The sequence below is a fragment of the Ahaetulla prasina genome, chromosome 4 (assembly GCF_028640845.1).
Source record: "Ahaetulla prasina isolate Xishuangbanna chromosome 4, ASM2864084v1, whole genome shotgun sequence".
Classification (NCBI taxonomy): domain Eukaryota; kingdom Metazoa; phylum Chordata; class Lepidosauria; order Squamata; family Colubridae; genus Ahaetulla; species Ahaetulla prasina.
In genome coordinates, this window is record NC_080542.1 from 148,004,679 (window position 1) to 148,018,339 (window position 13,661).

The 13,661-nt window shown below is 49.7% G+C and overlaps 1 protein-coding gene across 1 annotated transcript in view; it reads right to left on the reverse strand.

Annotated features, from left to right (window-relative positions):
* Nucleotides 1-1,446: 1,446 nt before the first annotated feature.
* KIF9 (kinesin family member 9) overlaps nucleotides 1,447-13,661 on the reverse strand; it is a 37,879-nt gene continuing 25,664 nt past the window's right edge. The window contains exons 17-21 of the mRNA XM_058179941.1: nucleotides 12,561-12,769; nucleotides 8,190-8,369; nucleotides 7,897-8,012; nucleotides 2,068-2,172; nucleotides 1,447-1,587 (exon numbers count right to left, since the gene is read on the reverse strand). Coding sequence (XP_058035924.1) covers nucleotides 1,480-1,587; nucleotides 2,068-2,172; nucleotides 7,897-8,012; nucleotides 8,190-8,369; nucleotides 12,561-12,769 — 718 coding nt within the window. The 3' untranslated portion in view covers nucleotides 1,447-1,479. The remainder of the gene's footprint in view (nucleotides 1,588-2,067; nucleotides 2,173-7,896; nucleotides 8,013-8,189; nucleotides 8,370-12,560; nucleotides 12,770-13,661) is intronic.

The window sequence follows — 13,661 nt, forward strand, 5'->3', positions numbered from 1 at the left end:
CTTTGCTGGCTGAGGAGCTCTGGGAGTTGAAGTCCACAAGTCTTAAAGTTGCCAAGGTTGGAGACCCCTGTTCTAGAGTCTCAACATCTTTTTCACATCATGGCGACCAAAACTGGATGCAATATTCCAAGTGTAGCCTTATCAAGGCATTATAAAGTGGTCTTAACACTTCACGTGATCTTGATGCTATTGCACTGGTCTTTTTGCAGCAGGCAGCTGGCTCATATTTAAGTGATTGTCCACTAGGACTCCAAGATCCCTCTCACGCTTACTACAACAGGTAGTTCTTGACGTACGAACGCAATTGAGGCCAAAATTTCTGTTGCTAAGTGAGACATTTGTCAAGTCAGTTTTGCTCCATTTTGTGACCTTTCTTGCTGCAGTTGTTAAGTGAATCACTGCAGTTACTAAGTTAGCCACACAGTTGTTCAGTGAAACTGGCTTCCCCATTGACTTTGCTTGTCAGGAAGCTCGCAAAAGGGGAACTCACGAACACCCCTCCAGAACACTGCAACCACCATAAGTACATGCCAGTTGCCAAGCGTCTGAGTTTTGATCACACGATGGTGGGAAGGCTGCAATGATTCGAAGTGTGAAAAAAAGTAGCAAGTCACATTTTCCAGGGCTGCTGTAACTTTTGACAGTCACTGTTGTAAGTCAAGGGCTACCTGTAGAGAGTCAAGTGACTCCAATTCCATCTCTGTACATTTGGTTTTCCCTGCTCCTTGTTTTTCTCACCACTGGACTCAGGAGTGGCCTTAAAATTTTTAGCAAGGGGTTCTCTGCCCGGTTGCTGGGTGGGCGTGGCCTAGTCAGCCTCCTGCACCACGGCAGGGGGAGGGAAGTGTTTTTGCCCTCCCTGGGCTCCAAAGGGTTTCCTTGATATTCCAGGAGGGCAAAAATGGCCTCCTCAGGCTCCGGAGTCTGGAAACAGGCCCGTTTTCCCCCCCTCCAAGCCTCCATTCATGCTTTTCACTTACCTGCCCCCAAAATGAACCATGTGGGGACTCCTGGGAGGGGAGGGGAGGGTGGGGTCAGGCAGGAATGGGATTTGGGGGTTCTCTGAACTGCACAGAATCTTAGCTAGAGGTTCTCCCAAATACCTGCAAACCCCCAGCAGCCCCACCCCTGACTGTACTGCATTTTCTTAACACGTCCCAGTGTTCAAATCTGTCAAAGTCCTTCTGAAATTATAAGCCTGACTTCCAAAAGTCTTGGTAATTTCCCCAGCTTGGTTGTTGTTTGCAAATTTGACGACTCACTGTTCATCACGGCTTCACCCTTGTTAATACTCCTGGGTGAAGTCGCTCTGTCCCCTGGTGTGTTTATGAATGCTCGTCATACTTAGAAATACTCAAATATTTATTATAATGTAAATTCTGAACATTTACGGGGGTGGGGAGAAAGTAAAGTTGTGACTTGTGAACTGTGCCAGTGGTTTTACTTCTAAGAAAGGAGACAAGCATTGTTCTTGGTCGGCTACACAATGTCCAGGACAGATGGAGGTTTGTTCTTCACCGCAGCTTGGACGCGTCCCGGCTTCTTCCTCATTTGCTCAAAGGCGCTCATAGCTCGAGAATACTTGTGCTTTCAAAGAAGACAAGAGAGAGAAAGAGATGGGTTTTTTGTACTACAGGTGGTCCTCAACTTACGACCCTTTGTTTAGTGACTGAAGTTGCAACAGCACTGAGAAAAGGGATTTAGGCTCATTTTTCACGACCCCTGCAGCATTCCCCTTGGTGACCTGATCAAAACTCGAGAGACGCTTGTTAACTGGCTGGTATTTATGACGGTTGCAGCCTCCCAGAGGTCACGTGATTCTCCTTTTGCGACCTTCTGATAAGCAAAGTCAACGGGGAAGCCAGATTCACCTAATAACCCTGCTGCTAACCTGAAAACTGGGGTGCCTTTCTTAATGACCATGGCAAGAATGGTCATAAAACAGGGCAAAATTAACTTAATAACTATCTCATTAACAACAGTGGGGCCCATTGGTGTTGTAAGTTGAGGACTATCTAGAGGGCTCTCTGAACAAGGGGGAATCTTGGGGCCACCCGTAAAATTTACCTTACGTTCCACCTTTGCTTTGGCGTTGTAGAATGAAACAGAAGCTGGGCAGAAAGGCAAAACTTCTTGCTGCATTCGGTCAAATCTCTCTTGCTCATCTTCATCCTGTTCGGAGGACAAAAGGACAGGCTGAACAGGGAGGGGGCTTCTTGGGAACAACAGCGCAGACATTTGAGGTGGGGGTATTTCTGCTCGCAGTATGTGAATCGTGTGGGGATTACTTGAGGTTGGAAGACGAGGAGGAGGAGAAGAAATACAAATGCAGAGTCCTTGTTGGTCTCTGTGGTTGTGGTTTTCTTGCAGACATTTCATGATCCTCCTAGGTAACGCCATCAGTGTTAGAAGGGAATGAGGTTTGCAGAGAAGAGGAGGATGGAAAAGAGAAGAGAAGAGGAGGAGGAGGAGGAGGAGGAGGAGGAAGAAGAAGAGGAGGAGAAATGCAGGGTCTTTGTTGGACTCTGTTGGTGGTGGTTTTCTTGCAGATGTTTCATGACCCTACTAGGTAACGCCATCAGTGTTAGAAGGGAGTGAGGTTTGTGGAAAAGAGGAAGAGGAAGAAAAGGAGGAGGAGGAGGAGGAGGAAGAGGAAAAGGAAGAAGAGGAGGAGAAATGCAGGGTCCTTGTTGGTCTCTGTGGTTGTGGCTTTTTCACAGACGTTTCATGACCCTACTAGGTAACACCATCAGTGTTAGAAGTGACTGGGGTTTGTGGAAAAGAGGAAGAGGAAGAAAAGGAGGAGGAGGAGGAGGAGGAAGAGGAAAAGGAAGAAGAGGAGAACAAATGCAGGGTCCTCGTTGGTCTCTGTGGTTGTGGCTTTTTCACAGACGTTTCATGACCCTACTAGGTAACACCATCAGTGTTAGAAGTGACTGGGGTTTGTGGAAAAGAGGAAGAGGAAGAAAAGGAGGAGGAGGAGGAGGAGGAAGAGGAAAAGGAAGAAGAGGAGGAGAAATGCAGGGTCCTCGTTGGTCTCTGTGGTTGTGGCTTTTTCACAGACGTTTCATGACCCTACTAGGTAACACCATCAGTGTTAGAAGTGACTGGGGTTTGTGGAAAAGAGGAAGAAGAAGAAGAGGAGGAGGAGGAAGAGGAAAAGGAAGAAGAGGAGAACAAATGCAGGGTCCTCGTTGGTCTCTGTGGTTGTGGCTTTTTCACAGACGTTTCATGACCCTACTAGGTAACACCATCAGTGTTAGAAGTGACTGGGGTTTGTGGAAAAGAGGAAGAAGAAGAAGAGGAGGAGGAGGAGGAAGAGGAAAAGGAAGAAGAGGAGGAGAAATGCAGGGTCCTTGTTGGTCTCTGTGGTTGTGGCTTTTTCACAGACGTTTCATGACCCTACTAGGTAACACCATCAGTGTTAGAAGTGACTGGGGTTTGTGGAAAAGAGGAAGAAGAAGAAGAGGAGGAGGAGGAAGAGGAGGAGGAAGAAGAAGAGGAGAAGAAATGCAGGGTCCTTGTTGGTCTCTGTGGTTGTGGCTTTTTCACAGACGTTTCATGACCCTACTAGGTAACACCATCAGTGTTAGAAGTGACTGGGGTTTGTGGAAAAGAGGAAGAGGAAGAAAAGGAGGAGGAGGAGGAAAAGGAAAAGGAAGAAGAGGAGGAGAAATGCAGGGTCCTTGTTGGTCTCTGTGGTTGTGGCTTTTTCACAGACGTTTCATGACCCTACTAGGTAACACCATCAGTGTTAGAAGGGAGTGAGGTTTGCAGAGAAGAGGAGGAGGGAGAAGAGGAGGAGTAGAAGAAGAGGAGGAGGAGGAGAAAGAGGAAAAGGAGGAGGAGGAGGATAAATGCAGGGTCCTTGTTGGTCTCTGTGGTTGTAGCTTTTTCACAGACTTTTCATAACCCTACTAGTGTTAGTCATCAGTGTTAGAAGGGAGTAAGGTTTGCAGAGAAGAAGAGGAGGAGGAGGAGGAGGAGGAGGGGGATAACAAATGCAGGGTCGTTGTGGGTTTCTGTGGTTGGTGGTTTTTTCACAGACTTTTCATGACCCTACTAGGTAACAGCATCAGTGTTAGAAGGGAGTGAGGTTTGTGGAAAAGAGGAAGAGGAAGAAGAGGAGGAGGAGGAGGAGGAGGAAGAAGAGGAAAAGGAAGAAGAGGAGGAGAAATGCAGGGTCCTTGTTGGACTCTGTTGGTGGTGGTTTTCTTCCAGACATTTCAGGACCCTACTAGGTAACACCATCAGTGTTAAAAGTGACTGGGGTTTGTGGAAAAGAGGAAGAAGAAGAAGAGGAGGAGGAGGAGGAAGAGGAAAAGGAAGAAGAGGAGAACAAATGTAGGGTCCTCGTTGGTCTCTGTGGTTGTGGCTTTTTCACAGACGTTTCATGACCCTACTAGGTAACACCATCGTGTTAGAAGTGACTGGGGTTTGTGGAAAAGAGGAAGAGGAAGAAAAGGAGGAGGAGGAGGAGGAGGAAGAGGAAAAGGAAGAAGAGGAGGAGAAATGCAGGGTCCTTGTTGGACTCTGTTGGTGGTGGTTTTCTTCCAGACATTTCAGGACCCTACTAGGTAACAGCATCAGTGTTAGAAGGGAGTGAGGTTTGCAGAGAAGAGGAGGAGGGAGAAGAGGAGGAGGAGGAGGAGGAGGAGGAGGAGGAGGAGGAGGAGGAGGAGGAGGAGGAGGAGGAGGAGGAGGGGAATGACAAATGCAGGGTCCTTGTTGGTCTCTGTGGTTGTGGCTTTTTCACAGACGTTTCATGATCCTACTAGTGTTAGTCATCAGTGTTAGAAGGGAGTGAGGTTTGCAGTGAGGAGGAGGAGGAGGAGGAGGAGGAGGAGGAGGAGGAGGAGGAGGAGGAGGAGGAGAAATGCAGGGTCTTTGTTGGACTCTGTTGGTGGTGGTTTTCTTGCAGATGTTTCATGACCCTACTAGGTAACAGCATCAGTGTTAGAAGGGAGTGAGGTTTGTGGAAAAGAGGAAGAGGAAGAAGAGGAAAAGGAAGAAGAGGAGGAGAAATGCAGGGTCCTTGTTGGTCTCTGTGGTTGTGGCTTTTTCACAGACGTTTCATGATCCTACTAGGTCACACCAGCAGTGTGGAGAAGAGAAGAGTTGTGGGGAGGAGGAGCAGGATGAGGATGAGAAATGCAGGGTCCTTGTGAGTTTTGTGAACTTTTCTTGCTTACATCTCATCACCCAACCAGGGAACGTCATCAGTGGTAGAAGGAAGAGAGATTTAGAGAGAGGAAAAGGAGGAGGAATTCCAGGAGTTGAAGTTCACCCGTCTCAAAACATGCTGACTGTCCCAAAAAGTCAACATACATAACCTAAATTGGCTACACCAATTTGAAGGGCACAAACTTTCAGGTGTCTCAGTCAGGAGCCAGAATTTAGGCACAATCATGAGAAGCCATCCGTGTGCCACTGTTCACACATCCCACAACCCCCATGCCTAAAGAGAGCCCAGCCTGGTTCAGGAGATCAGGAAGCCCTGCCTGACCAGATCCGAAGTCTCTGCAAGAAGAAACAGGATTCCGCAGGAATCTCTCCGTTCCGGGAACTTTCAGCTGCTGTGGGGAATGTCACATTTTTTTCTCGCATTGTAGGGCCAGGGTAATTTTAACAGTGTTGGAAGGGAGCTTGGAGATCATCTAGTCCAACCCCCTTGGTCAGGTAGGAAGCCCCATACCAGTTCAGACAAATGGATGTCCATAACCGCCCGGCCGCCCTGTTTCGGGTGACCCGCTCTCTCCTTCAACAGGAGGGGCGGGAGGACCCCCTACAAGGGCGTGCCGAGGAGTTTAACGGTTATCTATACGATAAAATCGTTCAGCTTCGGGACGGATTGGATCAAAATTGGGTAGATCCAGGTGAGAGTTCCGAGACCCGTCTTGTTGAGGTGGTTTGGGATAATTTTGACTCTGTGACTCCCGAGGACATGGACAGGTTGCTGGGTAGGCTGAATGCCACCACATGTTTACTGGATCCGTGCCCCTCCTGGTTAGTACTGGCTACTCAGGAGGTGACACGAGGCTGGCTCCGGGGGATTACAAATGCTTCTTTGCGGAAGGGGGTCTTTCCCGCTGCCTTGAATGAGGCGGTGGTGAGACCTCTCCTCAAGAAGCCTTCCCTGGTCCCAGCTGTTTTAGGGAATTACCGGCCAGTCTCCGATCTTCGCTTCACGGCGAAGGTTGTAGAGAGTGTGGTGGCATGTCAGCTACCCCAGTACCTGGATGAAACTGTCTATCTAGACCCGTTCCAGTCCGGCTTTCGGCCCGGATACAGTACGGAGACAGCTTTGGTCGCGCTGGTGGATGATCTCTGGAGGGCCAGGGATAGGGGTTATTCCTCTGCCCTGGTCCTATTAGACCTCTCAGCGGCTTTTGATACCATCGACCATGGTATCCTGCTGCGCCGGTTGGAGGGGTTGGGAGTGGGAGGCACCGTTTATCAGTGGTTCTCCTCCTACCTCTCTGACCGGACGCAGACGGTGTTGACGGGGGGCAGAGATCGACTCCGAGGTGCCTCATGTGTGGGGTGCTGCAGGGGTCGATTCTCTCACCCCTCCTGTTCAACATCTATATGAAGCCGCTGGGTGAGATCATCAGTGGCTTTGGGGTGAGATACCAACTGTACGCTGATGATACTCAGCTGTACTTTTCCACACCGGGCCACCCCAGCGAAGCTGTCGAAGTGCTGTCCCGGTGTTTGGAAGCCGTACGGGTCTGGATGGGGAGGAACAGGCTCAAACTTAATCCCTCCAAGACGGAGTGGCTGTGGATGCCGGCACCTCGGTACAGGCAGCTGCAGATGCGGCTGTCTGTCGGGGGCAAGTCGTTGGCCCCGATGGAGAGGGTGCGCAACTTGTGCGTGCTCCTGGATGGTCGGTTGTCCTTTGAAGATCATTTGGTGACCGTCTCCAGGAGAGCTTTTTATCAGGTTCGCCTGATCTGCCAGTTGCATCCCTTCCTGGACCGGGATGCCCTATGCACGGTCACTCATGCTCTCGTTACCTCTCGTCTGGACTACTGCAATGCTCTCTACATGGGGCTCCCCTTGAAGAGCACCCGGAGACTTCAGCTAGTCCAGAATGCGGCTGCGCGGGTTATTGAGGGAGCGGTTCGGAGCTCCCACGTAACACCTATCCTGCGCAGACTGCACTGGCTACCTGTTGTTTTCCGGGTGCGCTTCAAGGTATTGGTTACCACCTTTAAAGCGCTCCATGGCTTAGGACCGGGCTACTTACGGGACCGTCTACTGCCGGCCTCTATCTCCCAGCGTCCGGTGCGTTCCCACAGAGAGGGACTCCTCAGGGTGCCGTCAGCCAAACAGTGTCGACTGGCGGCCCCCAGGGGGAGGGCCTTCTCTGTGGGGGCTCCTACCCTGTGGAACGAACTTCCCCTCGGGCTTCGACAACTACCTGACCTTAGGACCTTTCGCCGCGAACTTAAAACCTATTTATTTCATATGGCTGGACTGGCCTGATTTTAATTTTAAATTTTAATTGAATTGTTGATGGGTTTTAAATTTTGTAATTTTATGGGGTGTAATGTCATTTTAAATTTTCTGGCATATTTGAATCAGTTTTTAAAGGGTTGTTTTAATTATTGAGTTTGTTTGTTTGTATTTTATTTGCCTGTTCACCGCCCTGAGTCCTTCGGGAGAAGAGCGGTATACGAATTAAAACATTATTATTATTATTATTATTATAACTTATTCTTAAAAGCTTCCAGTGTTGGATCATCCACAACTTCTGCAGGCAAAGTCATTACTCTGGTTCATTGTTCTCACCATCAGGAAATGCCTCCTCTGAATTCTAGGTTTTATTTCTCTCCCTGATTGGTTTAGAGCTGCCCCCAGCCTGCATGGGGAGGGGGACAGGTGACTTACCAGGGTCAGGACTCTGTTTATGGGAATCATGCCGAGCCTGATGGATCCTCCTGGCCGCAGGGCTTCCTTGACCTCTTCAGGGATCAGGAAGGATTCGTTATACCAGATATCAAACTCTGTGGGGGGTTGTGGGGGGGGGGAGAGAGAAAGAGACGATGGGGGGTCACCAACAGGCAGGCTGAGAAAACCACCCACCCACCAAGCGGAGCCACCGCACGCCACGTCCACCATGCTCCCCCCACCCCTGGGTGCTGCAGAACCTCTGGCTTCGCATCCAGTGCATCCTGCCTTACCTGTGAGCAGCCGATTACGGCACTGATCCACCAGGTTTTGACAGTACTGGACCTCGGAGCGGAGATCCCGCAACTCGCCGTAATCATCCCGGAATTGCTTCCTGAGATCCTTCAGCTTCATAATGAGGAGGAACTCTTCTTCATCGATGATGATCTGCCCTTCATCGTTCAGGTATTCCCCTAGGTGAGAAGGAGGCATCCTGAGATGGAGTGGCTCCCAGCACATCAACATGGGCTCCCCGTGTTCTGTCTGTCTGTCTTTCTTTCTTTCTTTCTTTCTTTCTTTCTTTCTTTCTTTCTTTCTTTCTTTCTTTCTTTATTTATTATTTACTTATTTATTTATTTATTTATTTATTTATATTTTTATACCGCCCTTCTCCAAAGACTCAGGGCGGTGTACAGCCAGAATAAAACAGTAACACAACGGTTAAAAACAATATATCAATAAAAATCTAATTCAATTTGGCTAAAAGTTAAAAATAATAAGATAAAAATTATAAAAGACCCTATAAAACCCTATAACACCCCATTAAAATTCCCATTAGGCCAGCCCTGCTCGATGAAATAAGAAAGTCTTGAGCTCCGCTTAAAGGTCCGGAGGTCAGGGAGGATGCGTAGCCCCACGGGTAGTTCATTCCATAAGGCAGGTGCCCCCACAGAGAATGCTCTTCCCCTAGGAACCGCCAGCCAGCATTGTTTGGCTGACGGCACCCTAAGGAGTCCCTCCCTGTGAGAGCGCACAGGTCGATGGGAGGCTATTGGTGGCAGTAGGCGGTCCCGTAAACATCCCGGTCCCAAGCCATGGAGCGCTTTAAAGGTGGTAACCAACACCTTGAACTGTACCCAGAAAACCACCGGCAACCAGTGCAGCCTGCGCAGGAGAGGTGTTACATGGGAGCATCGTGGTGCTCCCTCTATCACCCGCGCAGCCGCATTCTATACCAGTTGGAGCCTCCTGGTGCTCTTCAAGGGGAGCCCCATGTAGAGACATTGCAGTAGTCCAGGCGGGAGGTAACGAGGGCGTGAGTGACCGTGCATAAAGAATCCCGGTCCAGGAAGGGACGCAACTGGCGAATCAGGCAAACCTGATAAAAGGCCCTCCTGGCGACGGCGGTTATATGTTCTTCTAAAGACAGCCGTACATCCAGAACGCCTAAGTTGCGAACCAACTCCCTGGGGGCCAACAACTCGCCCCCCCCACAGTCAGCGATGGGACCAGCTGACTGTGCGGGGGCGCCGGTATCCACAGCCACTCCATCTTGGATGGGTTGAGTCGAAGCCTGTTCGTCCCCAGCCAGACCCAGACGGCTTCCAAGCACTGGGACATCACATCGACGGCTTCGTTGGGGTGGTTCGGGATGGAAATGTACAGCTGACTATCATCAGCGTACAGTTGACAACTCACCCCAAAACCACGGATGATCTCCCCCAGCGGCTTCATATAGATGTTGAGAGGATCGACCCCTGTGGCACCCCACAAGTGAGATGCCGTGCGGCCGACCTCTGCCCTCCTGCCAACACCATCTGCGAGTGGTCAGAGAGGTTGGAGGAGAACCACCGAAAAACGGTGCCTCCCACTCAAACCCCCCAACCGCCGCAGCAGGATACCATGGTCGATGGTATCAAAAGCCGCTGACAGAACCAGGACAGAGGAACAACCCCTGTCCCGCGCCCTCCATCATCTACCAATGTGACCAAAGCCGTCTCCGTGCTGTACCCAGGCCAGAAGCCGGACTGGCACGGGTCTAGATAGACAGTTTCCTCCAGGTACCGGGGAAGCTGCCATGCCACCACACTCTCAACAACCTTCGCAATAAAATGAAGGTTGGTGACCGGACAATAATTAGCTAATACTGCTGGGTCCAGGGAGGGCTTCTTAAGGAGGGGCCTCACTACTGCCTCTTTCAAGGCAGGTGGGAAGGCACCCTCTACCAAAGAAGCCCTAATAATTCCCAGGAGCCAGCCTCGTGTAACCTCCTGCGTGGCCAGTACCAGCCACGCCTTGGATTGTTGTTCCAATAAGGAGAATTTAATAAAGGAGAATATAATAATAATAATAATAATAATAATAATAATAATAATAATAATAATAATAATAATAATAATAATAATAATAATAATAATAATTTATTTTGTAGCTCAGGGTTTAAATGAGGGGGTGCTGGTGCTCAATATCTCGGGGGCTGCCCCAAAGAAGGAGTCAAGCTATTATCCAAAGCACCTGAGGGGAGGATGAGAAGCAATGGGTGGAGAGCACCTGAGGGGAGGAGAGAAGCAACCTGGAATGAAGGAGAAACTTCCTGACAGGGAGGATAATTAATCAGTGGAACTGCGGGCCACCAGAAGTTGTGGGTGCTCCATCACTGAAGGCCTTCAAGAAGAGACTAGACAGCCACTTGTCTCTAATGGTAGAGGGCAGGGGTGTCAAACTCAAGGCCCAGGGGCCGGATCCGGCCAGCGGAGTGCTTAGATCTGGCCCACAGGGCTGTCCTGGAAAAAGCGAGGGACCGGCCCATGGTGCCTCTGCTAGCAAACACGGAGCTCCATTTTCGCTAGCAGAGGGTTGCAGGAGGCCACCGCAGCCGAAAACGGAGCTCGGGAGCCCACTTTTGCTGGCAGAGCACTCGGGCCTGACACAAGTGCCCCCCATAGCCCCCCCAAGTCAAACACAACACTAATACGGCCCTCAATGAAATCAAGTTTGACACCCTTGGTCTAGGGTCTCCTGCTTGAGCAGGGGGATGGACTACATGACCTGCAAGGTCCCTTCCAACTCTTTTATTCTGTTCTTAACCAAGGAACCAAAGGGGCTCCATGAGTTCCTTCGTTGACATTGACAGGGCAAGCCCCTGGCCTAGAACATAAACAGAGAGCATACATCCACACCCTTCTAGCACTGATGATGTGACCTAGTTGGGTCACGAGACATCCAGAAGGAAACCTCCGAGCTCAGAGAAGACCAAAGAGGATTCAGAACTAAACTGAGTCACCCGCAGGTGGTCTTTGACTTACAACCGGTCGCTTGGTGACTGTTCAACGTTACCATGCATCCGAAAAAGGGAACTTGTGGTCCCGATCTGAAGTTCTGGCAGTGGGCCCCTCCCCCAGACTGCACTCCTGTCGTGTTCGGCAACACATAAGGTGTTTATGGCCGTTTGCAGCATCTGCAGTTGTGACTTCGTTTTATGACGGTTTTGCCTGAACCTATTCCTTCCGATTTTTTTGGCAAAACTGCACCTATCACCACTCACTGGTTCACTGCAATATTCGCTTAAGGAGCATGGGGTTCACTCTACAGCTGCCATCTTCGCTTAACAACCGCTGTCATGTAACGAACCTGGCTTGTGATCGTCATGACATACGACTGTCACGGGCAAGTTAAGTGAACAGTCACAAGTTGAGGAATACTCATAATGGAGATTTCAAAACATCACATCACGGGAAGGCCCATTTAGTGCTTGGGTAATCCTTAAAGTTACGACCACAATGGAGCCCAAAATTTTTGTTGCTAAGCGAAGCAGCTGTTATATCGATTTTGCTCCATTTTACGGCCGTTCTTGGTACATTTGTTAAGCCAATCACTGCAATTGTTAAGCCAGTAACATGGTTGTTAAGTGAATCAGGCTTCCCCATGGACTTTGCTTGTCAGGCGGTCCCAAAAGGAGATCACATGACCCTGGATCCAGGGGTGAAATCCAGCAGGTACTGACAGGTTCTGGAGAACTGGTAGCGGAAATTTTGAGCAGTTTGGAAAACCGGCAAATGCCACCTCTGGCTGACCCCAGTGTGGGGAGTAGGGAGATTTTGCAATATCCTTCCCCCAGGAGTGGGGTGGGAATGGAGATTTTGCAGTATCCTTCTCCTACCACAGCCACCAAGCCACGCCCACCAAGCCACGCCTACAGAACCGGTAGTAAAAGTTGGATTTCACCACTGCCTGAATCCCTGCAATCATCATATATATGAATCAGTCGCCAAACACACGAATTTTGGCCATGTGGCCCTCGGGGGATGGGGCTGAAATGCCCCTGAGTGTGAAAAATGGTCCTATGTCACTTCTTCAGTTTTTTGAACTTTGAATGGTCACTAAATGAACTGTTATAAGACAAGGACTAACTGTACTTTTCAAACCCTCCCATGCATCGTGACTGGAGTAGCCTCTTTTGATGCCGCCCAGGGTCGCCTGGTAAAGGAGAAAGGCAGCATAATTTGTTGTTGTTGTTGTTGTTGTTGAATCAATACAGAAAATAAAACTGCGCTCTGAGCCAGGGCAAAAGCCCAGCTCAGCCGGTCTGGTGGCCAGGAGTTCCATCGGCTGCCAAACTGGGAAAGCGAGCAAACAGCTTTCCTTCTGAAGTCCCTCCTGCTCACCTTGCTGCTCCCGCTCCAGTTTCTGGATCTCGAGGGCCTGGCGGGTGGCGTCCATCTCCTGCTTGACCAGGTTGATCCTCTGGGTCACCTCCGCGAGTTTCCTCTTGCGGTCGTTCAGGATGGTTTTGTTCTCTTTGAAGATGCGGTTAATCTCACTGCCTCGCTCGCCCTTGAAGTCCTCGAAGGCCGATGTCCTGGCTGGCGGGGAACTGTCCGGAAGAGGAGAGGGAAGGTTATTGGCTAGGCATAATCCTCGACTTACAACCCTTTGTTTAGTGACCGTTTGAAGTTACAACAGCACTGAAAAAAAGGGACTTGTTTTTCACACGCTTACGACCGCTGCAGCATCCCCATGGTCACGTGATCAAAATTCAGACACTTGGCAGCAGCTGACTCGTATTTACGACAGTTGCAGCATCTCGGGGTCATATGATCCCCTTTTGCGACCTTCGTACAAGCAAGCAAAGTCACAGGGGAAGCTGGATTCCCTTAACGACTGCAGGTCTTCAAATGAGGGAAAACCCACTTATTGACTATCTCGCTTAGCAAACTTGGGACTCGGTTGTGGTCGTCATGCGAGGACTACCTGTAATTGATCGGTTCAATTTCTAGACTGCCCATTTGACCGATGTGACACTTGTCTGTTTACAAACTTGGCAGCTTTAAGACTTGTGGACTTCAACTCCCAGAATTCCTCAGCCAGCTTTGAATTCTGGGAGTTGAAGTCCACAAGTCTTAAAGTTGCCAAGTTTGGACATCCCTGGTTTACAGCAAGTGTCTCTTAGCCACCGATCTGCGCATCATTTACCCTGTTATTGTCGGTCTTCCCAAGCAGACAAAACAGGAAACAGGACCAGATGAACCAACTCTGCTTTATGGTAAGGCTACGTTGACAGAATCTTGCAAGACACAGAATAACAGAGTTTGAAGGGACCCTGGTGGTCTTCTAGTCCAACCCTCTGCTCAGACAGGAGACTCTGGAACATTTCAGACAAATGGCTGTCCAGACTTTTCTTAAAAGCAGTCAGTACTGGAGCACCCACAACTTCAGATGGCAAGCTGTTCCACTGATTAATTGGTCTCACTGTCAGGAAGTTTCTC